Below are 25,389 nucleotides of genomic sequence, written 5' to 3'. Positions count from 1 at the left end.
TCGTCGGCAAGCGCAGAGTTGGAAGTGATGTTTTACATAATCTAAAGCACTACGGCACCGTTTGGCAGGAGAGAGCTGGGCCGGTTATGGGCTTCACCTCTTTAAAGTTTAAACACGCTGCGGTGTGCTCTCTCTCTCTAATTCTCTTTCTACGTTTCTCTGTCTTCCCTTTCTCGGATTTGGTCTGCTCGGGTTTCGAGTCGGATCGAAGATTCAGACATATTTGCTTGTTTGACAACATCGTGAGCGCGATACCTGAGCTTTGTTAAACGTCGACCGTCGGAAGCTCGATTGTTCGACCGGAAATGGCGGGGCACAACGCAAATACTGATCTGTTTGATGCCTATTTCAGGAGAGCGGATTTGGATGGCGACGGCAAGATTAGTGGAGCTGAGGCCGTTGCCTTCTTTCAAGGCTCCAATTTGACCCAACAAGTTCTTGCACAGGTACTTTACATTTCCTGCATCGACTGTGGATTTTTCAGTTAGATTCGTTGTTTATGACCCAGTTAGGGCTGGTTTTTTGCGCAACATTGCAATGATCGGAGAAGGATTTAGCGTGTAGTGTGATGAGGCAGGATAACAGCAGATGCAGATAACATCGAGATTCTGTATTCTTCGTGAAAGTAATCCCGAGTTTGATCGAGCGCCGTGGAATAGTTACTATTGGGAAGAATGACGTTTCTAATGATGTAATCAAGGACCTGAACAATCAGTGGGTGAGATGTATAGAAGTAGGCCTTTTCGGTCTCCTTAATATTTCTTTCAGACCAGGATGTAGTAGTTGCAGTTGCTATGAGTAATCTCAACTGCTCTATCAATGCTCTCTCTCTGATATTTGCCCTGGCCGTGGATGCTTAATTTGAGAGTACCAGCTCCGGGCTATGAACTCCTTTTCTTTTCCCTTTCCCCCCTTATGCTTTCCAATTATTCACCAATAGTTTTTATGCAAGCTAAGTTCCTTGTACAGCATTAGGAACTGTACAAATGGTTAATTCCAATGCGCTGTTGAGACGCAAACTGCTACTTCATCATGTAATAGTTGATGAAATCTGATGTGGAAGTTGCAGTAAGTAGTTACTCAGCCTTACCGCTTGTGTTCTAGCATATAGTATCGGGTCTTCATGTTCCTTGGTTTGGGTGCACTGCCTTAGTTTTTCATTTGATTTATATTAAGGTCGACAGTGGACTGGAGTACTTTGCAAGTGAATGTAGTTGCCGGATGTTGAAAAATATATTAGTGTATCATGGTCGGAGCAGGAATATTCTAAGTTCATCAATAGAAGGCAACTTCGGACAATGCATGACATGCATGTTGGAATGGAAAGGGTAACTGTGAAATTGTAATGCAAGATAATTTTATTTTCTTGTTTGCTTTAAAAAGAGGGGGCCTTTGGGGCCCCCGGGGGGGGGTGTATTGTGCTCCAAAATGTAGTGATTTATCTCTTGCTCTTCTCTCTCTATGCATATATTACTCTTTGCTTCATAAAGGCCTTTTAATATGGAATTTCTTGATCAGTGAGATTATGAGTCAGTAAATGCTTCTGCAGGTTTGGAAGCATGCTGATCAGAAAGACGCTGGTTTTCTTGGTAGACAGGAATTTTATAATGCTCTTAAACTCGTCACCGTCGCACAAAGCAACCGAGAGCTGACCCCCGAAATGGTGAAGGCTGCATTGTATGGCCCGGCTTCAGCTAAAATTCCAGCACCTCGAATAAACTTTGCTGCCACACCTACTCCTAGAGTGCCAGCACAGGTTCCACAAATGGGTAGCATGACACCATCACCATCTTCAAATGTTAGCATCAGTGGGTCACCTGTACCAGGATCTGTGAGCACGAATCAGCAGTTTTTCGCATCCCATCAAAACCAATTTGTAAGATCACCCCAGGCTTTATCTCCTGCTACTGCATCACATCCATTACTTCCCAGCCAAATTATGCCAAGGAGTGGAGCTAACCTGGTAGGTCCCAACCCACCTGCTGCAAATGTCTCTACCAACTGGCTTGGTGGAGGCACAGGTTCCCCAACTTCACAGGTTACTAGCAAAGGCATCAATTCCTTGACTGCTCAGGATGGTTTTGGGCTTACAACAGGAAGTTCTGTTCAATCTAGAACACAGATGACCACTTTGCCAACAACTTCTATTGAACCAAAACCACAAGATCTGACCACAACATCCAACCATGTTGCAGCCAAGGAATCTAATGCAGTGGTGGTTTCAGGGAAGGGGGTTGCCTCTGACTCGCTCTTTGGAGATGTATTTTCTGCAACTCCTGGTCAACCAATTCAAAACTCGTCAGCAGCTACATCCTCCGCTGGTGGCTTGCCTGTCTCATCAGCGATTGTTCCTGCATCTATGGGCTCCCTATCTTCAGTAAAATCAAATACGTTTGAATCTCTACAAAGTTCATTTTCTCAGCAACCCCTTGGTGGTCAGTTACAGCATGGGCAGTCAACTGGAAAACAAAATCAGCAGGTTGTAGCTAGTACTACTGCTTCTACCCCAACCAGCTTTTCTGCTGGAGCACAGAATTTAACAGCCCATCAGTCACAGCCTCCATGGCCAAGAATGAATCAGTCCGATGTTCAAAAGTATGCGAAAGTGTTTTTTCAAGTAGAGACCGATAGAAATGCGAAAATCACCGGTGAACGGGCACGAAGCCTGTTCTTGAGTTGGGGGCTGCGACGAGGTAGGTTGTCATATTTATTCCTATTTTATTTGGATTGTGTTGGCTTAACATGAGAGTCCAGATAGTTGCTTTTTTTTTATCTGTGTTAATGTTTGTATAATTTACGGATTAGGGACTTGTGATGGAGATGGGAGTGTTGTTTAGTAAATGCTATTCTCTCTCTTGTTCAAACAAGGGCATATCAGAATTAAATATTGTCTGCATTAATACTCAAACCTTTTTTTCTAAATATTACGAAAAGAGGCATTTAATAGGTTAGTTATGATTGATTGGTACCTCCTAATGCTTGGTCTTTACTGCACTCTTTCTTTTTTTCCGTTACTTGAGGTTCTCTGCCACCCTACATTAAATTCTTCATCCCGGGTAATGTTGGAATTTGGTGTATGAAACACAAAGACTTACAAATCCATGTCATATAGAATATTTGACATGCATTGGAAATCTCACTCAACTGATACCCTAAACGTCTCTTATGGGACTTTATCCAAAAAAAAAAAGTACTTTCAATTTGTTGGGGTATCAAGGATGGAAAGGGAACCTAATGGAGTGTGGGTGTAGAGTAAGATTATAGACTAGTGAGAAGATTGGCTCTACCTTTTTCTTATTTGGTGGGAAAGGGAAATTTATTGGATTTTGGAAGGATGTGTGGTGTGGCACAGAGCCTTTAAGCTTAAATTTCCATACTTATTTGAATTGACTAAATATAAAGATATGAAATCAGAGGAATTCTTGCTAATCTCTAACACTAAGGCCATGCTGAACGTTTTAGGGAGGTCATATATTGGGAATTGATTAGTTGCAATGTATTCTTCAGAACCTTTTACAAGGTTAAAGCAAATGGAGATGATGATGATTCCTTGAGGTGGATGGGAGGTGTTTAATATATTAGACTTCAACATGCTAGTCTTCTTCAAGCCAAGGATGGAGATAGGAAGTGTAGTATATATGAGAGCTTGTGATTTGATGTAATTGATCTAATGTCTTGTGGAGGATGTGCATGATTGGTATCCATTTATGGCCTTCTTTATAATATTATTTACCACTCAATTTATGGAAAAGAAAAAGAAAGGAATCAAAATCTTATCTTTTATAAATGGAGGTGTGGTTGTTGACAAGAAATATTCTGTAACTTCAATTAATTTGTAAGGCATGGACATTAGAATGCTTTCTCTCTTACTGTTTCTTCTATAGCAGACTTGTGATCCGTTTAAGTTTGTATCTGTTTTAGGTTAGCTTACTTTTTTAGCTTGTTCAAGTTGGATTTATTCTACTATAGATTAAGCTCATATTGAATTAGATAAGAAATTCGATTATTAGTGCATAGTTGTTTGTATAAAGATGAGATTTTATGTCTTTTTCTGTTGTAATTTCTTTAACATGTGTTTTGGAGTTTTATTTAAAACCGATGGCACACACGAATACGAGCATGTCCTTGACTTATGGGAACCTATTTGTTTAGGAATTATGAGGTTCCAAACCCATGTGAAGGATGAGGGTTATAGTAGGTTTGCAGCCAGTTTACTTTGGTAAACTTAATGAACATGATTATGTATGACATCCATATTGTACCCAACTTGGGTCTCATATCCATATGCATGCTTCCTTGGAATTTTTATTTAGGGTATTAGATATGACGTGACTTGCTTATTGTTGGATGTTTTATCTCCATCTTTATGCATTCATTACCTTGCTTAGCTGGCTCATCCCAAAAATTCTATTTTTTGGTGTGAGATGATGTTCCTCTACTCACCTTGACATATTTATTTGCTTTATTTTCCTGTCATTTTCTCAATAATTCTTAGTAAAGTTTCAATGGTGACATCTTTACTTTGGATGTAATTGCCCAGACGTGGTTATTGCATGTTGTTATCTCATTGCAATGTTATGTTATGGTGCTTGGTATTTCAGAGGTCTTAAAGCAGGTGTGGGATTTATCCGATCAAGATAACGACGGCATGCTTTCTTTGAAGGAATTCTTTGTTGCTCTCTATTTGATGGAACGCTTCAGGGAAGGGCGCCCTCTTCCACTAGTGCTTCCAGGCACTATTATGCCAGATGAAGCCTTGTTGGCTGCCGCTGGGCAGCCTACAACATCATATGGAACTGCAAGTTGGGGGCCTAGTACTGGTATGGTTTTGTTTATTGCGATCGCGCAATTTCCAGTTATTTGCTTTCTCCCTACTGTTTAGAATGAATACCTCTGAGGTTAATATGTTTTGCATAGGTTTACCTCAATCACAAATTACAAGACACGCACGACCTCCAGTCCCACCTGTTACTGGAGGAAAGCCTCCAAGGCCATCTACTGTTTCTCAAAATGATGGGACTACACAGCCCAGGCAACTGAAACCCAAAGTACCAGTCTTGGAAAAGCATATTGTGGACCAACTTAGCCAAGAGGAGCAGGATTCCCTAAACTCAAAGTTCCAAGAGGCTTCTGCAGCAGATAAAAAGGTATGGCCAGACTTTCTGCATCTCATTATGTGAAAGTAAAAATCATTGAATTGTTATTTTATTTGTGCCTCCAGTTCAAGTGGGCTTCACCCCCCCCCCCCCCCCTCCCTCCCTCCTCAAAAAAGGGAAAAAAAAAAGAAGGAAAAACAAGAAAGAAAGAAAGAAGAAGATTATGTGAAGGTCAAAAATATGTACTTTCTAAATCTAATATATTGTTTCACACGTTTTTCTTGTATAACAGTCAAATTCATGTATGATTATTTTACTTCCTAAAGTTGCTTACCAGCAACCTAGGATTCATAGGTTCAAATTGTGGAAATGGCCCCTTCTCACTGAATTTGATGTTATCGCTTATTGCTTTAGATATTTTATTGCATTGTTTTCTTCTTGTCTTTTCATAGTGTATGCAAAACAAATATATTTGTCTGTCATGTTGAGTATTGCCTGCGTAATGAGGGAATTGCGATCTTTTATTTATTATGTTCATCTTTTATATACCGTGTTATCTTGTTATCTTGAATTCAACTTTTGGTGCTATCAATTTTCTTGACCTTCCTCCCTCCCATTTGATTAAAGGTGGAAGAATTGGAAAAGGAGATATTGGACTCCAATCAGAAGATTGAGTTCTTTCGTGTCAAGATGCAGGAACTCGTAAGTACCACCCCCGGCAGTTTATTGTTTTGGTCACTGAAAAAAAGTTGTCCAAAGTACCCTGGGGACATAATGGAAACATTAAAAACTCCAATGCTTGGGCTTCTTTTTTTTTTTTTTTTTAAAAAGAAAATTACCCTGATAGCAGGGGAAGGTGAATGGAGGTAGCCAATCCTCTTCATCACTTTTCTCCTTCTTCCAAACTTGGGAATGAATAGAATCGGATTTCTGAAAAGGGAAAAGATAGTGATTTGAGTAAAATTGAGTTAAACCCTATACCCTAAGTCTTAACCTTTTCACATTCAGAAGTTTCATGGTTGGCTTCTTCAAGAACAGCTTTTTGAACTTTACTATTCGAGTTCTTTGCCACATTTTTAAAGATTTTGAGTTTGATATTGGTTGTTGCTTTTTAAGTTGGACTTCTTTATTCTACGTGGATTTACTAGGTGTCTTAGCAATGCAAAAATTGAAGCTTATCTAGTTCCTTACGTTAGTGAAGACCACAGATGGAACACGAAAAGTAAGGTGCTAGCCAAAGGTTGGGTATGGGGCACAATTCTTTGATGTTATGAAAGATAATAAAAACAGAAAGGAAATTAAGGCTTGCATCTTCGCAGGCTTTGATAAAGGACCCATTGAAGGATGACTGCAATGGGCTTTGTTGTCTTAGGCATGTGAAAGCACTAAAAACAACACGAGTGCAACATGAAGTTTACTACGTTGTTGAAAGTTTTTCCCCTAGTGATTCGGCCTTGTTTGTGGTGAAGTTAGCAGTAAACGTTAGTGATGAGAAGTCCATGATGCATTGCTTATGCATTCAAAAAATGCTTCATATCTTATCTTCAGCACATGATATCTTTTCCGTTTTGGGTGCAGATTTTATATAAGAGTAGATGTGATAATCGACTTAATGAGATTACAGAACGGGTGTCTGCAGATAAACGTGAGGTAGTATCATTTAGTTAACAGAAATAGTTTTTATCACCTATGTATGAGGACTTTGCTCTTGTTGGACTAACCAAGGAAACTTTTATATCAGGTCGATTTGCTAGCAAGGAAGTATGAAGAGAAATACAGGCAGGCTGGGAATGTAGCATCCAAATTATCTCTCGAAGAGGCCACATTTCGTGACATTCAGGTATTTTAGGAACTCCTTGGAGATGTTAAATTGGTGCTTAAATCGTGCAATCAGAATTTTAGCGTCCGTTAAAACATTGCTGTATTGAATCTAAATGTGCACCGTTTTTTCTTTAAGGATTTTTCGAAACAAGGTAATATTTCATTGAATTGTGTGTAGGAGAGGAAAATGGAATTGTATCGAGCCATTGTTAAATTAGAAGCAGGAGGCACGGAGGATGATGTTCTTAAGGTATATCCTAACTAAGTTTATTCAGTGGGAAAAAACATTTAACTTTTATGATTTTATCTAACTCTAGCTTTTATTGTCTTTTGCAGGACCGTGCTGATCATATCCAATCAAGTCTTGAGGAACTAGTGAAAACTATGAATGAACGCTGTAAACAATATGGATTGCGTGCCAAACCAATTTCAGTTGTTGAGCTCCCTTTTGGTATTTTCATTTCCTTCTTATTGTTTCTCCTAATTGTTGCATGACCCATCTTGACATCTTTAGCTTATCTTGGTAACAGATATACTTCATTTGGAAAATTCTTTCATGCGTGTCTATGAAAAATATCTAATGAAAACACGATGTGAGAGACTGGTCTTCTACTTTTTCAAGCCGCATTAGGCAATATCCACTGTTTCCTGTATTCAGTGAAAGATGGTTTTAGTTTCCTTAAAGGCAATATCCTCTTTTTATTTCTAGAGAGAGATTGAAGAGATGTAAATTTTTTTCCCTTAGAAGTTTTGCGTCATTCAATCCCATTGATTCATATTTTTAAAAAAGAAGAGAATTCTGTTACATTTAGTGATGAACTCCCATATGAGATGTGTGCACAATCAACTCGTTTTGTGCTCTAGCTTTTTTGTAATGGATTGATTTAACCGCGATTCTTGCTCAGTTCTAGAATCCTTTGATTGCCATTTTTTTCCAGTTTGACATGGAACAGTTTTCGTTTTCTCGTACTTTCAAAATTACCAGCTTTTTCTCAATTTTACCCCCTTTTTTTCTTCTTAATTTTACTTTTCTTATTCTGGGATGGAAACTCATTTCTTATTTGCTTTGCTTTGAACTTGTCTTTTTGATGGTGTTTATCAAGGTTGGCAACCTGGAATTCAAGAGGCAGCGGCTGATTGGGATGAAAATTGGGATAAGTTTGAAGATGAAGGTATGCTTCAAAGTGCTATTTAGGACCAAGTTCTTGTTTAACCTTTAGAGTCTTTTAGTGAAACTGATTCAATAATGAACATTTATTTTCTCTGGAACTTGGTGTTGTCTTGCATCTTGTTGGTGTTATTTAAAGCACATCCAGTACCTCCTCTCTGAGAATGTAAATTTGGATTATATATTTGACAAAATTATCTTCGACGACTGTCAGGATTCACATTTGTCAAGGAGCTTACCCTTGAGGTGCAAAATATCATACTCCCCCCAAAACCAAAATCTACATCATATCGAGAAGAAGTGACTTCAACGAATGAGGGTTCAAATAATTCATCAAATGCTTTAAGCAAGTCAGAGAAGCTTTTAAGTACAGGCGAGCAAATTTCTGAGGAGTCTGCTAATAACCAAACTGAGAATGGTGTTTCGAAAAGACATCCTGAAAGTCCAGATGGTGAAACTGCGACAGACAGCCAGTCTCTACATATCGATTCCCAACCCAAAGGAAGTGCTGGCGCTGATGGATTTCCACATTTTAGAGACACTGAAAGGTTGTATGGCTTGTCGTTTTGGTTTGTGATTGCACTTTCTTTTCTAAACATGGGTTTCACAGTGCTTTTAGATCTTTTTTTCTCCTCTCTAAAGATTAATGATCAATTAGGACACTCCAAAAAATTGTCCAAGCATATCATGGCAGGAGGAGTTTAGTTCTTCTCTTAATTTCCCACTTTTCTGCATCCAATGCTTCTTTTAGATATCTGACTGGTTTATGATCTTCTGTGCAGTAATCATGGATCAGCAGAGCCTGAGCTCTCTAGAGACAAAAGTTTTGATGAACCTAATTGGGGCAAATTTGACACTCATGATGATGCTGAATCAGTTTGGGGCTTTGACTCTATGAGTATCAAGGTATGGACCTCGGTGATATTGAATAGAGAATTAACTCTGTATCCAAATTTGATGAAAATATCCTGTGGAAACTAGACTTTCCATTTTGTATACTGCAATACATTGTTTAGATAATGTTCTTTTGCAGGATATGGAAAATGAGAGGCGCCATCAAAATTCTATGTTTGGTCTTGATGACTTCAGTCTCAAGCCAATAAAAACAGAGCCCTCAGATAACATGTCCAGGGGAAAGAGCTCATTTTTGTTTGCAGATTCTGTACCAAGCACCCCTGCAAAGCCATCATATATATTTGCGGATTCTGTTCCCAGCACCCCCGCCCCTGTAAGGGGGTCGTCTATTTTTGCGGATTCTGTTCCAAGTACGCCTGCCTACCATTTTGAGAACACCCCTGGAAAGTTTGGTGAGGGACCAGATGAACACCCATTCAACAACTTTTCTAGGTTCAACTCATTTAACATGAATGAAAACACACATTCCCCAAGGAATTCTTTTGCAAGGTTTGATTCCATGCGCAGCACAGGAGACTCTGATTTCGGCCATGGGTTCCCATCAAGTTTTGATTCATTTAATGCTCGAGACTCGGAATTTGGTCATGGGTTTTCTTCAAGGTTTGATTCATTTAGCACTGGAGATCATGATGACAGTGACAGATTCCCATCAAGGTTCGATTCTTTTAATGCCAGAGAATCACAAGATCCTGGGTTTGTGACGAGGTTTGATTCATTTAGCACTAGAGAATCTCGTGCTGGCCATGGTTTCCCATCCACGTTTGATGACGGGGGATTCTCTCAATCCTCACGCACGCTAGCGAGGTTTGACTCTGTACGTAGTAGCTCCAGTGATTTCCCATCATTCGATAATACAGATACATTTGATTCAAGAGGACCATTTAAGACTTCAGGCCAAAGTGAAACTCCAAGAACTTATTTTGATAATTGGAATGAAACTCCAAGAAAAGATTCTGACAAGTGGAGTGCATTTTAGTTAGGTTTGGTGTTAATCGGTGTGCGCAATCCTTTTTTCCCATTTGAAGCCTTCTTGAATCTTGATTGGGATGTTACTGAAGCTGTTGCGGCCTTGATATTTGGTTGGTATATACAATATAGTACAGAAAATTTAATTGAGTGATTATTTTGTGTGGGTGTAGTCGTGTACTTTCTCTTTTTTCCCCTTTGTTTTTATGTTAGTGGTTACCTTTGCTTATTGGTTTTGGTAATTCTTTCGTATGAACATCCTGGATATATAAAATTTTCGTGTTATATTGTATCTAGCATTAATGGCTTTGGTTTTTTTTTTTTTTTTGTTTTTTGCTCCATACTCCAATTGATGTTGTTTGCTCAATGCATGAAGATTCTTGGTTCAGAGAAGCTGTAATTTTCTTTTTTCCCAATGTGTTTCCCCCCTTGTGTTTCCCAATGTGGTTACTAATGTAAGTGGCTCACCCTCCTCCAATTCCCCTTCTTCCTTCTCGGCATTGGTCTCATCACCACTTATGTCAATCACAATTTCATCTTCTTCTTTAGTGTCAACTGTTAACGGAGGCAACGGATGAACAAGGTTTATTCTGGAAATTTTCATCGGCCTCAGCCTCTTAGGTGAGATTGTACAAGCCAGAGTTGTACAGACCTTTGAATATTCAAAGGTCCAAACCCTTCGGCACCTCAACCTTCCGATTCTTTTGCTTAATGAAATCTAATGCACTGATCTCCTCCACGTTTGTTGAATCAGAAACCTCTCCTTCCCCCGCATGTGCCACGCTATTGTTTTTCTCATCTTCGCCCATCTCACCTAAAGGTTTCTTCGAGATTATTCTACTCCTCAATCCAACTAGATCAAGATAACTGTATATCTTAGAACTCACAACCAAACAACAAATCAGAGTACTTTCAGTCCATTTTCCGAGAAAGTAAAACAATTTCAAGGAATCCGATCTGATGGAAACAGAGTTCGAGATCGCGAATAGATTTGCCTAGAGATCGTGTGGAAGGAGGAGAGGGTAAGGGGCAATTTAGTAATGGTAAAAGGGAAAGTTATTTTTAATCTCAAATCATTGAATGATTTTAGTGGTTGAGATTAAAAATTCTCATATAAAATTATAATATGTAAAAATTTATTATTTTAATTATCTAGTGTTGCATATGTCTCTTGATTGGATATGTCCTTAATTCGCGTGAAATGTGGAACAATTTAATAATTAATTTTTTTGTTTTATAATGAATTATATAATACCCTCCGTATGTAATTTGTCACAGTATTTAAAACAGTATATATGTTGTCGGCAAATGAGTCATTGGTTGAGTGGCAATGACTTTGCATGTCCCTGACTGAGGTCATGAATTCTAATCTCACCTCCTCCGAATATTTATAAGGAGGTGTGTGGGCTTAGTCCGCTTCTACGTGGGCTTGATTTGTGCCTCCTGCGTGGGGGGCCTGTTGACACATTTACTTTCATAGGCTTAATCTGGTGGGGCCTGTTGACACCTTTACTTTCATAGGCTTAATCTGGTGGTGTGTCGTATATTGTATTTGTATTTGTATTTGTATTAAAAAAAATAAAATTGAGTCAAACAACTACAACATTTGTTATTTGTATTAGTATTAAAAAAAAATAAAATTGAGTCAAACAACTACAACATTTGAAACAACATATATGATAGTATTTGAAACATCATTTTAAAAATTAGAACCAACATATATACTAATTCTCATATTGTTTACCAAACACACCATGTATTCATGGAGGCATATAATTGCTAATGGTACAATGACGCCTTTTACGATGATGCCACTCATAACATTTGAAAAAGTATATATACTAACATTTGAAACAATCTTTTAAAATCAACATACACATCATATATGTTAATTCTCAAATTGTTTCGCAAACCACCCTTAAAATCCCTCTTATGAGGTAACTAGTGATTGGACTGTGCAAAAAAGAAAAACACACAAAAACAAAAACAAAAAATCACGTGAGAGATAACAAGAAGTACCCTTTTGAATGCTGTTGTTCCTTTTGTATGCAATTTCACAGAAATGTCAAGGAAATATATTATATGGCATTACTTTTGTATACTAATGGACACACTCTTATAGAATGGTGATGGACATGGGTGCGGCTGCGCTGGTTTGAGGTTCGTTCAGGACAAGATCCACATGTAGATTGTCGACCAAACAGTGAGAGCTAGGGCTGCAACCAAGTATGTCCACAGGAAGAGGACCGAACACTCCTCTTGGCCCACATCAAACAGCTGGGTCATCGTACCTGAACAATTACCATTCCATTCATTCCAACTAGTGTGAGAGGAAATCGCCCAAGTGTATATATATGTGCATATCAAGTGTTTGTGAAAATTTCTGACTCACCAATATTCATTGCAGGTGGCAGGGTAAACTGAACCATGAGCACAAAGTGGAACAAACGGTCTGATGGGAGGAAGCCAAGTTGTGAAGCACCTTTAACCACCCAGATTCCAATGGCAGGAAGTGCAATGTACCGGACAAGGACCACCCCAACGATGACCCATGCTCTGATTCTCGATGACCGTAAGCCTGCAGTTCCAATTTTTAATTTGCAGAACAAAACTACTCGGTGAGATCATCATCTTCCTTTATTAATTGCTTCTTGTATGTATATTTGGCTTCAACAGTACTTAATTGAGAGGAAAATTTAATTTGGACTCTCTTATTAGTAATTACCTTGAGTGAGGTTGCCTCCCAGTATAAGAGTGATGCATGGAATGGTTCCATCCCTAATTGAGATCAGCTTCCAAGTTCAGTTGGTAAAAATTACACTAACTGGGGTTGTATTCTGGTAATATTCACAACATATGCACAAAAAAAAGAAACATACCCAAGTATCTTTACTGAGTCTTGGATCACCCTTAAGGGAGCTGTATCACCAATGATAAGGTGTCTGAGCCAGGTGACTGCTCCGAAGACAAACCCCATTATCTGAGAGGAAATGAAACTTTGTCAGTGGCAATCTTTGTTGTGAAGTAAAACAGTGAGATTCCGATTTCTTAGCATACTCACGGCAGCGATTGTGGGTGGTGCCAGTAGCTCCTCCACGATCATATGAACAATTCCTTGCAATTTACTCCAGAAAGACTCCTGCTCTTCCTCCAATGGACTAGCTGATTCTTGGGGGACAATCTGAAAATCACGTTAAAGTTAATTCCCAAGTGTTTGCATGAAAATTTATAATTTATCTCAGAAAGCTTGAGAAAAAAAAAGGGACCAACTGATTGATCCTCTGTATCTTCTGCAGACTTTGCTGATGATGCCACAACTATACCAATTACTTGCTCTTGATCTTGATCTTCTTCTACTGCCTTGAGTAGGTGAGTTTCTTGTGTAGCATCCAAATCTCTGTTGGGTTCTTTTAAGTCCTCTTCTGTAGCTTTGAGAGCTTTGAATTTCACAGATGAGGTACGTATCAGGTGGTATGTGTAAGTCCAGATGTAAAAGCCTCCAAGCTGCAGAATTCAAAACATAGTCAGTCCATCAGATGAAGGCATCCATGTGACAAAGTAGAGCTGATTGGTCTTAATTATCCTTCCACACAAAAAAATTTGGATTCCATCAAAACGAAGACACATATCAGAAGTCATTACAGCCATGGAGAAAGATGCATATGAGAGTCCAACAGAGCTACAAGCAGCTCGATCACCACCGAATGGGCTTCCAGCCTCATTGCAAATTGCAGGAACAATGATCAGCAGAAGGTTTCCCAAATTTCCTGATTATCAACAAGATTAATTAGACAACAAATTAGCGTGGAATCCGAATATATATATATTATGTAGCAACAACAGTCAGCAGCAGCAAGTTACCTGATGAACAGGTAGCAATAACAAGGCCTTCCAGGTAAGGCTTGGGTTTCATAATCTTTACAAGTATCCATCCAAGAATTCCTCCAAATAGAAAAGTGAGGCCAATGTTGACTGGCATAAACCACCTGATCAAGAAGAGATGGAAGAGTTATATTTATATATATACATCATGTTAATGTCTTATGGGCGACAGAGGAGAGGTCAGAGGAGGTTCTGCACAGGCTTTCTTGTTACCATGAGATGATGTCTTCAAGAGTGACAGTCTTGGCCAGACTTGCAAACGTCAACGAGGGGGTGAACACTATGAACACAATCTGCATTTTGGGGATGGGAAAGAAAGGTTCCAGTAAAACATTAATGTGACTATGTAAATATACAAATATGTGCTACAGTACCTTGTTCAAGGATTTTCTAGTAATGGCAGGGAGAAGGTTGCAATATTCAGTAGCCATGATGGCTCCCAATGCACTGATTAGTAGAACTTGCAAGATGGGCATGGAAGCCACCTCAAATAGTGTCCAAAAACCCATGTTTCCAATCTAGAAATCTTCCAAAACTCTTTCTTGGTGCTATTCTAAATTATAATTCAAAGAGAAGCTAGGAAGAACAAGAGATCAGAGCAATATCAGCAAATTAAGTTGAGACAAGAAAACCAGAAACTACCAGTAAATTGACAAAAACGAAAGGTTAAGGAGTAATATGCCAGGAGGAGGAAGGAAAGACGCATGAATGTACACAACCCCAGTTTGTGTGGAGAGTGGACATGCCATGAGTGTTTGTCTTTGTGGGACAATGATATGACATTATTAGGCATCGGCCATTGCCTCCCACTATTTAGGGGTGTGTTTGGATCCGTTTACATACCCAATCTCATCACTTTGGTCCCATGGTATATGCCTGCCAGGTGTACTGTTCCCAAACCAAAAGTGACAATATTCATTTAATTTAAGCCGTAACTGTTATTTGGATTTTAATAAGAAGATCCAGGACAAACACACATCCCACTACTGCACTACATCAATGTTTGTCTCTATATACATAAATAATAATAATATATAATACATATATGCAAGAGTATACACACAGAGGAATTCTCTCATGAGGTCTTAAAATGAGGTTCTAAAATGAAGCCCTAATATTTAGGATTCATTTTAAGGTTCAAAATATTTTTCCAAAATCTGAAAAAAAAACACATATTTGTGTTTTGATCGGTTTTACGAACCCAACAATATTTTTTTTTGTTTGAAACAAAAATCAATTGCAACTTAAGTGGATTAAATGTCTTTTGTTTTATATCTAACGATCCAAAATTATCATGCACATTTCATGTTGGATTTGATTTTTGTTTTGAACAAAAAATATGTCGTTGGTCTCGTAAGACCGATCAAAATACAAATATATTTTTTTTCAAATTTTTTAGAAAATATTTTGATCCTTAAAAATTAGGACCTCATTTTAAGACCTCACTTTATGACCTCATGTGAGAATTCCTCACTTATACTATATAGGGTGATTTGGTTGTTAATTAGTTTATTGATTGATTAATGACGACGACGGTGTGCTGTCTAGGGATGGCAACGGGGTGGGGCGGGGGCGGGTATGCCATCCCCGTCCCCGTCCCCGTCCCCGTCCCCGAACTCAATCCCCGCCCCCATCCCCGGCCCCATCCCCGGCCCCTTGAGGTTCGGGGATCCCCGAACCCGAACCCGACGGGGACGGGGAACCCCTAAACCCGAATGCTACCCGAATATATATAAGAATAAGATTAAATTATAACCCAAAAATTAATTAATCAATGGTTTAGATTGTAGGAGATCAATAATCTAATGGTCATAATTAAATAAAACTAAAACTTAAAAATAATATTAATATATATATTGGTAATCGGGAAATTTACCTTAAAAAGAAATTATACTAATAGTCTAATATATATATCGTAGTATAAAGTATTGAACTATTTATATATAGGGTATTAGGGTTTACGTAGGGTTTATGACTACATAGGGTTTAGAATTTAAGGTTTACATATATGATTATAATGTCATAATGATACAAATTACAACAAAAAAGATATTTTGGTTTTGTTATTTAGTTAGGGTTTAAGGTTTAGGAAGTAGGGACGTAGGAACGAAAGTGGTATAGCCTCGTTGGTCGTAACCCCGGTCTCCCCACTCAACTGTGCGTGCTAGCGCGTGCAGGCGGGAGGGAAGGGGTTCGAATCCAACGGGGAACGAATGCGAGAAATTCTCGTCCACTGGAGTTATATCCCACCTGGGCCTAAGGCCCTGACTTAAAGCCCAGTCCGTCTAGTGGGGTGGTTGGCTGGGTTAGGGTTTACTCCTCTGGGCCGTCGCGTAGGGCAAAGCCCGCAAGACGCGTCTGGGAGAGGTTCCCTAATCAAAAAAAAAAAAAGTAGGGACGTAGGGTTTAGGGTTTAGGGTTTAGGACGTAACGTATTGACTATTGAGTATATAATTATATATAATATGGACTAGGAGAGTAGAAGAGCATATCATATATTTCATTATGAAAAATATAGGAAGATACGATAAGTATACTAAATACAAATTAATATTCCTATATAATATATATATGTACAATATAGAATTATAGATATATAATATATATGATATATCTATATAAATATATATTTATTTATTAAAGTATTAAGGTTTAGGGTTTAGGGTCTTTAAACCCTAAACCCTAAATATATTATATAATATATGATATATCTATATAAATATATATTTATTTATTAGAGTATTAAAGTTTAGGGTTTAGGGTTTATGATTAGGATTTAGGGTTTAGGTTTAAGGTTTAGGGTTTAAAGACCCTAAACCCTAAATATATTATATAATATATATGATATATCTATATAAATATATATTTATTTATTAAAATATTAATTTCGGGTCGGGTTCGGGGCCGGGTATGACATTACCATACCCTACCCGTCCCCACAACATTGCATTCGGGTGGCACCCGAACCCGTACCCGACCCCGAAATTTCGGGTCTCCGACCCTAAATTTCGGGTCGGGTCCCCGTACCCGCGGGTCGGATTGCCATCCCTAGTGCTGTCTTCAAAGGACCAGTGTCCTTAGAAGCTGAAGCTTCCCCCACTAATTACTACTTAGATTAATGATTAATGAATCACATGCAATCAAAGCAATTCATGAAAGCAACTCTCTCTCTCTATTATTGCACATCCAATGCAATAATTTGTATTTTTTTTGGAGTAGATAAAGACAGGTGAGTATTCATTTCTGTATTTATTTTGTTTCCACAAACAAATTATAATAAAACAAAAAATTATTTAATCAACATGCGACGGACAAATTAAAGCCACAAAATGAAAGCAGAATCAACTAGCCAGTATGTATTCAACACAAAGGAAACTATTGGAGAAGAAATTAAGCAGAAGCAACTCCATGTGTTGCATTATTAGCTAATCATATTCTTCATCAAATTAATAAAGACCCAAAATTAATGTGATAGAGAGAGAGAGAGATAATGAATGATATATATATATATATATATATATATATATATATATATGATCATCAATGTCAAAGTCACACATACAGCAAGGAGAGGAAGAGGGAGATGAGGGAAAATGAATTAGTTAAAGTTGATAAGGAAATTAAGAAATAAAAGATTAATTAGTTAAATCAGATAAACAAACCTTGGAATGAAATGAATAGCAAATGCAGGCAACCAAAAATGAGTGAGACCAACAACAACAACTTCCACTCTCTCTTTTTTTCTCTGTGTCTGTGTGGTTGTAGCCTTGTAGGAATTTATTTATACATGAATTGATGAACATACATCTACTTTTATATATATATATATATACATATTGTGTGTGTGTGTGTATATATATAGTCTTAATTAGCTTACCATACGTTTATAGATGCATATATATGATTATGTAAACAACAACATAGTAATACTTATCTCCTAATTAATTACAGCTTGCCGACACATGGACGGTTGGACCTATAAATTAAATATATATTCCATATATAAATGAATTCCTAATATGTATGTATGTATATAGGGAACTTCTCACATGCGCAGCAATTTTACGCACTTATTTTTCAATCATAGATACAACGGATCCTATAGTAAATGTGTGGTCTCCACTTTTATTCTGCTATATTACGTACAGTCATTAGATTTTAAGTACGTAAAATTGATGCGTATATAAGAATTCATATGTATATATTCCTAACTAATTAATTATCCAATTTGACTTTTATGAGGGGGAGAGAGATAGAGGGAGGACTAAAAATGTAGTTTTCTTATATTATATTGGGTAGAATATATATGGAAATTTCAACAATTGATGGGAATAATTGAGGAGCCAAACTTGGGTTGTATTCTATATCTATCTATATAATAAGAATTTGGATGACACATGTCCTAGTCACGCATGATCAAGAAAAACAAAATTGATTTTCAGTGGTCACTATTGTTTCTTATGGATGGCAATTCATCCAGGCAGAATCACATGCTTTGCATTTGGCACATATGTCCTCATCACGTTCATATAGAAAGACAGAATGAGCTTTCAAATGTATACACTTGTTATTTTGCTCTTCATAATTTATAGTTAGCTACTGCTAACGGATATGGGCTCCGCAATTTATTTAAAATGAATGTAGAGCCTGTAATTTGAAACGTAATTTATGAAAGTGAAAGGGAGAATATATATATATACTTGTGAGACGTTCGGAGTGTGTCTATTTTATCTACTCAAACACCATTTTATGATAGTTTACAGATTCTCTATTTAGTAACAACTGCATCAACATCAGTATCTCTATTATAAATATCTATAACATTAAAATATTAGTTTCTTCTTACTTTATTATTACTTGTCTATATTATCTTATTTCAAGTAAAAATTAAAAGGTTTCGTTACATATTAATTTTAGAAAAATAATTAGCATTAATTATAAATAAAAATAATTAGTAAAAAATATAATTAATAATAAATCAAAAATTATTAAATTATAATAAACTAAAAGCAAATATTCTCAACGGCTATATTTGAAAAGTAAATATTCCCAATGGCTATATTTGAAAAATAAAGATTCCTTTATTATTACTCTCCAATTTCAACTCTATTACATTTGCTATCATCATTTCCATAATCAAATGGGCTTATCTATTTTAAGTTCAATAAAATAGTATGTTATTAATGTCTTTCATAATGTTTGAATATTGCAATGATTTAATAAATAATGAATATTTTATATGATAGATATTAGTTAATATTAATTAATTATAAATAAAAATATGAGGTAGAGATCAAGCATTTACAACATTTATTTAGTATTAAAAAATGAAGGTATTCATTATTTTAATATGTTAAATGTTTACATACTTACTTTTTGGTTATCTACAAGTAGATACTCATTTGATCAAGTATCAAAAGTATATACAATGTAGTGTGTTATTCAAGACAATCTGTATAATTTGTTATCTATTATACCTTACATACACCAATGTGAATGCTCTTAGTCCAATATTAATATACATATATATTATAGTTTTGTAATGCATAAATGATTTGATTGCAAAAAAAAAAATATCAAATTCATATACACAATTATATACCACCAACCAATCAATCAAATCAAGCTCCATCCCCACCACTAGCAATAATTCTCCATGTTCCAAAGTTGAAGGAACCTGACCAGCCAGCTAAGCAACAAGGACAAAACTATATATCGACATCTACATCTATATCTATATATTTAAGCTTTGTATGATAGATGTTATTAGTTGCGAAAATAGGTTACTTTATAAATTGTAAAAAATAAATTATATATCTTATAAGTTGTGAAAATATTATTTAAATTTAATTTAAAAGATAAAATAAAAACTAAACAAAAAAAGTGAGAACTATATAAATCATTATCGTTTGTTGTTTTATGATTTTTATTTTTTGGTAGATTTCGTTATTTTTATTATTAATATTTTACATTAAAAATAATTTTAAGTATAAACTTGTAAATTACAAGATATTTTATATAAAAAAATTGTTTAACAAAATATAATATTATCTAAATAAAAACAAAAAATAAATAAAAGCTCTAAATTTTTTTCAATTTAAAACTTATAAATTTTACCCAACGGGCTAATAGACAAAAACACATTACACAGAGACATTAGAGCAGTTAGTAGTCATTGTCAGGGGCAGAGGCATGTATGTCCAAAGAGGAGGGGGGCAATTGCCTCCTTAGTTTTTGTAGAAATACCATTGTACTACTATGTTTTTCTATTTTTACCCCCTTAATTTATTGAAAATACTCTATATACTATCCAATTTTCAATCTTACCCCCCTTCAAAAATATTTTTTTTCGAAATCCGTCCCATTAAACTTCTTTTATTATAAACTCCATTAACTTATCCTTAAAACTCCAAACCCTGTTCGACCTCTTGCAAAGTCCACAACATCCAAATGCTCAAACCCACCTAACTTTACTCAATTGCTCTCTATCTCTCTGTCTCTCAACTCTCAAGTCTTAAAGACAGCAAATTGATAAAGTGAGTCAAGTGATGGTGACGGCCAGAGTCCCTAAAGAGTGAGTTGTGAGTTTGTGACGGAGTGATGATGGTGGTGGGATGATGCATTCGAATTCGATTCAAGTATTTGAACTAACACTTAACTCTTCGTGTTTCCATGGCAACTACAGAACGAGCATTTTCAATTGTGAATCATGTTAACTCAAACCGACGTACGTTGTATAAATAATTGAGAATTAAAATAGTAGAAATCAATAATTTGGTTTTTTAAAAAAATCCAAATGGCTCGTCCCCAGTTAATCCCTCTAAAGTGTTGGCTGTTTCAGAGTACTATCTGTATTTATAGTCGATGGATATTTCACGACATGTGAATCAGGGGTTGGAATGAGAAATAATTTTGTGGACACTACAGCATGCTGAGGAATGATGATTGACGGCTGACCAAACCAATTAATAATTAAATACAAATGGGCCCCCGGTGGGATTGGGCCTACAGCCTCGATTTTTTTGGTTTAAGTCACCCAAACCTTTTTTGCATTATCAAATACCAAATCATTGTCCTTTTTCTATTCTATGCGCCATTATCGCACTATATGTCTATTTCTTTCTTTCATCCTCTTCTCAACTTCTTTTTTCTTTTTGGGTGGTGTGGATTTGCTTGTGTTCATTGGAATTGGATGTGAGAGTGTGGGACTAATATTACAACATCTACACAAACAAGCCCACCAAACATGCACGCAAGCCCAACATAACCATTATTTGGGTTTACTGCCCAAATTTTGCAAGCCCATAGTCGCCAAAACAGAGATGATTCAGTCATATTACAATGTCAAATTGTAGAGGTTTTACGTACAAGTGTATGACTACAGTAATGAAATCATACGGTTACTCAAAGCTAAACATAACCTGTATTCATTAATGAAACTATGAAACTTTCCAAATCTTCGGTTTTGATCCCATCTATCCCATTCATCACGGGTGCATTACAATTCCACAAACACTGTCTCATCTCATATAGAAGAATCTTCAATCACATCTGGATTCACAGAAGCTGTATTCGGGGCATCATCTGCATGCAGCTGAGCAGAAACCTCATCTATAGCAGAATTCAACTGTGCAATCTTGTCTGTCAGTATCTTGCGAGTTTTCTGTTGTCACCGTACAGTACAACACACAAACAAAACCAATTTCAGCAAAATGTTAGACGACAAGTCAGGAGCGACAAACATATATACCCAGGTTGCCCAACACACACAAATTCTGTGGAACAGCTTCATATGTTTCCACTAACTACCGCCAACCATCTTAATTCCCATGCGTTAACTAACAACTCATGACCTTCATAAACCTAACCATCTTCGTTGAATAAATAAATGAACATGGCGACAAGTTCTCACCTCTAGAGCTTTCTCTTCATCGTATATGAATTTTGGAAGCTTCCTCATCAAATCTTTTCTGTCAGTTCCAGCTAGGGCTTTGCTTATCTGCCAGATATGATGACAATAGTAATCATATATCTACTTCTTTCTCAATATGAAGGCCTCATCATAGTGCAAAACTATTGGCCAACATCCTGCTAAGGCCCATAATTTGCTAGTCAAAAGCTGTAATTTGACTGTTAAACCTAATAGCTTTAACATATCCACAATGCAAACAGAACAAGTTAAAGCCAACAAATATGGCCAGTGACAATAAATGACAGTAAATCAGCCATTCAAGATCGCAAGAGAAGTTTTAGGGATAAAGAGCAGAAATTGATTTGTATCCAATTGAACAGTAGTATGACAAAAATAATTTAAATAGAAAGCAAACAAAACAGATACCATCAGAGTAAATCTATAATTTAAAAGAATACTGACTTGACAGTCAGACAAAACAGGTAGCAAATCCAACTCTGTATGCTTACCTGGGGAGCATAGACACAACCCAATGTTCCAACAACTATTCCTCCCAAAACGAAGCCTCCGACAAATATACCAGCACTACTTGTCCTTCCACCATCCCCACTGAACTTTCGAGAAAAGAGAAAGTGACAGTGATTAAGAGAAAAAAATGTTACTTAAATGGCAGAAGAAGCATATAATAGTCATGACAGAAAATAATCTTAAAAAAAGGCCTGAAGAATACTAGTTTGTGATGCCTCAATCATATACCACTGGAGTTTAGCTGGAGAATACTAGTTTGTGATACCTCAATCATAGACCATTGGAGTTTAGCCTAGATAAAGAAAAAGTGCCTCTACGATATTGCCAAAAAAAGGAAAATTGAATACGAAATCCAATCAGAAGATGATGGCAATTATTCAACATAACTGAAGTGAGACTGAATATGACAAGAACCCATGCCATAAATCTGAGGAGAACCTTTGCCTTACCAAACACATCATGCTGTGGCAATATTTGATGCTAGAAATACATGTAAATGGAAAGCCATATGTAAACACAAGTGAGATTGCGAAAGCACATAACAAAAAAAACTAGTAAAACACATAACCACCAATATTGAGCAAGCATGAGTTTAACAAGCATACGAAGTGGGAAAACACATTATTTTTAGCATGTCAATGTTTCCAAAGCTCATAATGGAGTGCCAATCATTGTAACATACATACCTGGCTCGAACTCTGAGTGGCCTTCTACACGTAGCTCGTGTTGCTTCACCAGACAGAGTAGAGGGGCTAATGCTCACAAGGAACTGCTTCTTCGACTTCAAAGGGGAACCTATCATAAAATAGACAGGTAAACAAATGAAAATCCAATAAGCATATTAACAAAACATAACTGCTTGGCACAATATCAGTGAGCTATAAATGAGAATAGTTGCGTGAAGTATAACGCCGTATCCAGAATTACAACTGGCATAATGTGTATGTTCAACCAAAGCATTATAGAAAAGGTATAACGATAACAATCAAAGCAGGCAAGAAAAAAATTATATAAGAAAATGCATCCACGAAAGAACCATAAACAAACAAATTTGATCATACAAACGAGCTCAAGGAAATACGTATTTGAAGGACATAAAACATCATATTGACATGCCATGTAATTCTAGAAGTTAAAATAACCTAGAGATGCACTAGGGTAAAGCATTATTGGAAGAGCACATCTCTTCGAATGAGTTCAGAGAGTTTTACCTCAAAATGGATTTCCAAATGGCCCGATTCTTTGAATAAACAATAATCATTAATCCATGTCAATCTAAATACCATTTAAAGAGGGGAAGAAAAAAAAACAAAACACCAAATGGGCTTCTACTGATATTATATGTGCAAGAAATGAACTGTGTTTCATCCTTTACGACAATCTAACTTCTGGGTTGTCTTCCAAAATAAAGCAGCATTACATAACCACCGCCAATCTCCTCAATTTACATGGGAGAAATCATATTAACTTATTCGGCATATCGACTTCATTTCTCGATCCCAAAAGCGAACAATTTAACTTGCGTACACGAATATAGAAAAAGCACAGATTATACATAATCAAGTAAACGAAGTGGAAAAATAAAAGAAGAAAGAAATAACAAAGGAGAGTGAGGAAGCAGAAACGGGGATTACCAGAGGATAAAAAGTGGGCGGATGGATTTGTTATTGCTAGTAAGGAGGAAGAAGTTGCAAGAGCAGTCATGGTTGGCTCTGGAAATCCTGTAATCCGAATTTCGAGAGGAAAAAGCGAGAATCCCGAAGGCGAGCACTCATACAAAGACAAGACCGAGTGATGAAGAATTGAAGATGGTTTGTTGCCTCCCTTTCTTCTTTCTTCTTGCTCGATAACATCGATACAGAGAGAAATTGGATCTGAGGCCCAAATGAATAATGGATCGAGAATGGGCCAGTTAGTTACCCCGGGCCACTTATCTCACACATGATGTACAAACTACAGCCCAAGCCCAAATGTATGATTGGCCCAATTAAACTCCGGACAGTGCACATAGAAAACGTTGCACTACCATTATTATCATAGATCTGAGCTTTCAGCTTCGGAATAAAAGTTTTTGGACTTTAACGAATCTCTGCTTCTGTATGTATCTGTCCAAAACTTGTCATTCTGAATATGGACCCACTAATTTTAACAGGTCATGGATCATGATGTCCATATCATATTGAGTTTCAAATTTACACACATACATCTTCAATGAAGCTTATTTATTTTGTACGATTTTATATAATAATAATAATAATAACCTTAATATTCGTTAATGCAACATATTTGATATTTCTATCATCCATATGCCGTTTCCAATGACGAAATGATGATTTAAGGTAGTTTTGACTGTTGAGGAGGAATTGAAGTTCATTATATGTGAGTCGTGACAAACAAATCCTTAATATCTTTTTCAATTTAATTTTTAAGTTTTGTAGGCATGCACGTAGAGTATTAAAGTTCCCTCACAGATATTTAAAATCTCTGCCGTAGGAATCGTCTTACATATTTTAATGACTGAATTCAACCCTGGCAAGTGGCAGCTGATACAGTTATATAGACTGAAAAATCTTGGGAGTTCGAGAGATTTTGGTGTGGTCAACTTAGGTGGACTTGCCAGCTACATCTCTTATAAATTCACACCACCATTTATATCAATATTATAAATACACACCCCCATGCACATCAATAATATTGTCCATTTTGAGTTGTCCGATTTATATGGATACATTGAGTCCGCAAGACTTTGTTTCCCATCCACATCTCCATACACACCAATAATATTATCCGTTTTGAATTGTCCGATTTCTACGAATACAATGGGTCTGCACGACTTTATTTCTCGTTAGACCTAAATAAGTGGGCTAAGCCCAACTCACATCAGTCTAAGAAAAGATCTGGTAGGATGTGAGGGGATGGATTTAAGTTTATAAATCATCCATGATTGGTTATCCGAAGCGGAATATTGTTTAACAAAAGCCCATATATAATATATACACACATATATAGAATTACAGATAGATATATATACTAATGGAATTCGAACGAAAAAGGGGGAAAAGCTTTACAGCTGTGTCTCACCCTAGGACATAGTCTTTTTT

The 25,389-nt window shown here is 36.7% G+C and overlaps 3 protein-coding genes and 1 long non-coding RNA gene across 6 annotated transcripts; 2 read left to right on the top strand and 2 right to left on the bottom strand.

Moving 5' to 3' along the window:
* Positions 1-40: 40 nt before the first annotated feature.
* On the top strand, positions 41-10,282 carry LOC120012344 (epidermal growth factor receptor substrate 15-like 1). The gene is made up of 13 exons (XM_038863734.1): positions 41-446; positions 1,550-2,693; positions 4,602-4,820; positions 4,918-5,147; positions 5,724-5,798; positions 6,675-6,746; positions 6,838-6,936; positions 7,096-7,167; positions 7,254-7,368; positions 8,021-8,089; positions 8,300-8,633; positions 8,868-8,991; positions 9,119-10,282. Exons 1-13 carry the CDS (start codon positions 306-308, stop codon positions 9,974-9,976), a joined length of 3,552 nt encoding a protein of 1,183 aa, XP_038719662.1. The 5' UTR covers positions 41-305; the 3' UTR covers positions 9,977-10,282.
* Positions 10,283-11,825: 1,543 nt separating this feature from the next.
* Positions 11,826-17,558, bottom strand: LOC120012228 (protein PIN-LIKES 7-like). 3 transcript variants are annotated; one of them, XM_038863553.1, is made up of 11 exons: positions 17,511-17,558; positions 14,223-14,424; positions 14,062-14,141; positions 13,828-13,952; positions 13,609-13,733; positions 13,237-13,470; positions 13,028-13,147; positions 12,846-12,946; positions 12,692-12,744; positions 12,359-12,544; positions 11,826-12,257 (listed from the first exon to the last, which is right to left on the bottom strand). In XM_038863553.1, exons 2-11 carry the CDS (start codon positions 14,355-14,357, stop codon positions 12,133-12,135), a joined length of 1,284 nt encoding a protein of 427 aa, XP_038719481.1. In that variant the 5' UTR covers positions 14,358-14,424; positions 17,511-17,558; the 3' UTR covers positions 11,826-12,132. The 3 variants fall into 3 exon arrangements, with proteins under 3 accessions (XP_038719481.1, XP_038719482.1, XP_038719480.1); XM_038863554.1 differs by lacking the exon at positions 17,511-17,558 and adding an exon at positions 14,692-14,707; XM_038863552.1 differs by lacking the exon at positions 17,511-17,558 and having other exon boundaries at positions 14,223-14,636.
* On the top strand, positions 12,151-13,559 carry LOC120012229. The gene is made up of 4 exons (XR_005471236.1): positions 12,151-12,291; positions 12,374-12,584; positions 13,263-13,335; positions 13,419-13,559. It is a non-coding gene; the product is annotated as an uncharacterized LOC120012229 (long non-coding RNA).
* A 3,537-nt stretch (positions 17,559-21,095) lies between the features above and the next one.
* LOC120013012 lies at positions 21,096-24,212 on the bottom strand. The gene is made up of 5 exons (XM_038864607.1): positions 23,923-24,212; positions 22,975-23,083; positions 22,270-22,369; positions 21,761-21,847; positions 21,096-21,511 (listed from the first exon to the last, which is right to left on the bottom strand). Exons 1-5 carry the CDS (start codon positions 23,990-23,992, stop codon positions 21,374-21,376), a joined length of 504 nt encoding a protein of 167 aa, XP_038720535.1. The 5' UTR covers positions 23,993-24,212; the 3' UTR covers positions 21,096-21,373.
* Positions 24,213-25,389: the final 1,177 nt, after the last annotated feature.

This window comes from Tripterygium wilfordii, chromosome 13, assembly GCF_013401445.1.
Source record: "Tripterygium wilfordii isolate XIE 37 chromosome 13, ASM1340144v1, whole genome shotgun sequence".
Classification (NCBI taxonomy): Eukaryota; Viridiplantae; Streptophyta; class Magnoliopsida; order Celastrales; family Celastraceae; genus Tripterygium; species Tripterygium wilfordii.
This window is presented reverse-complemented; position numbering and strand designations above follow the sequence as displayed.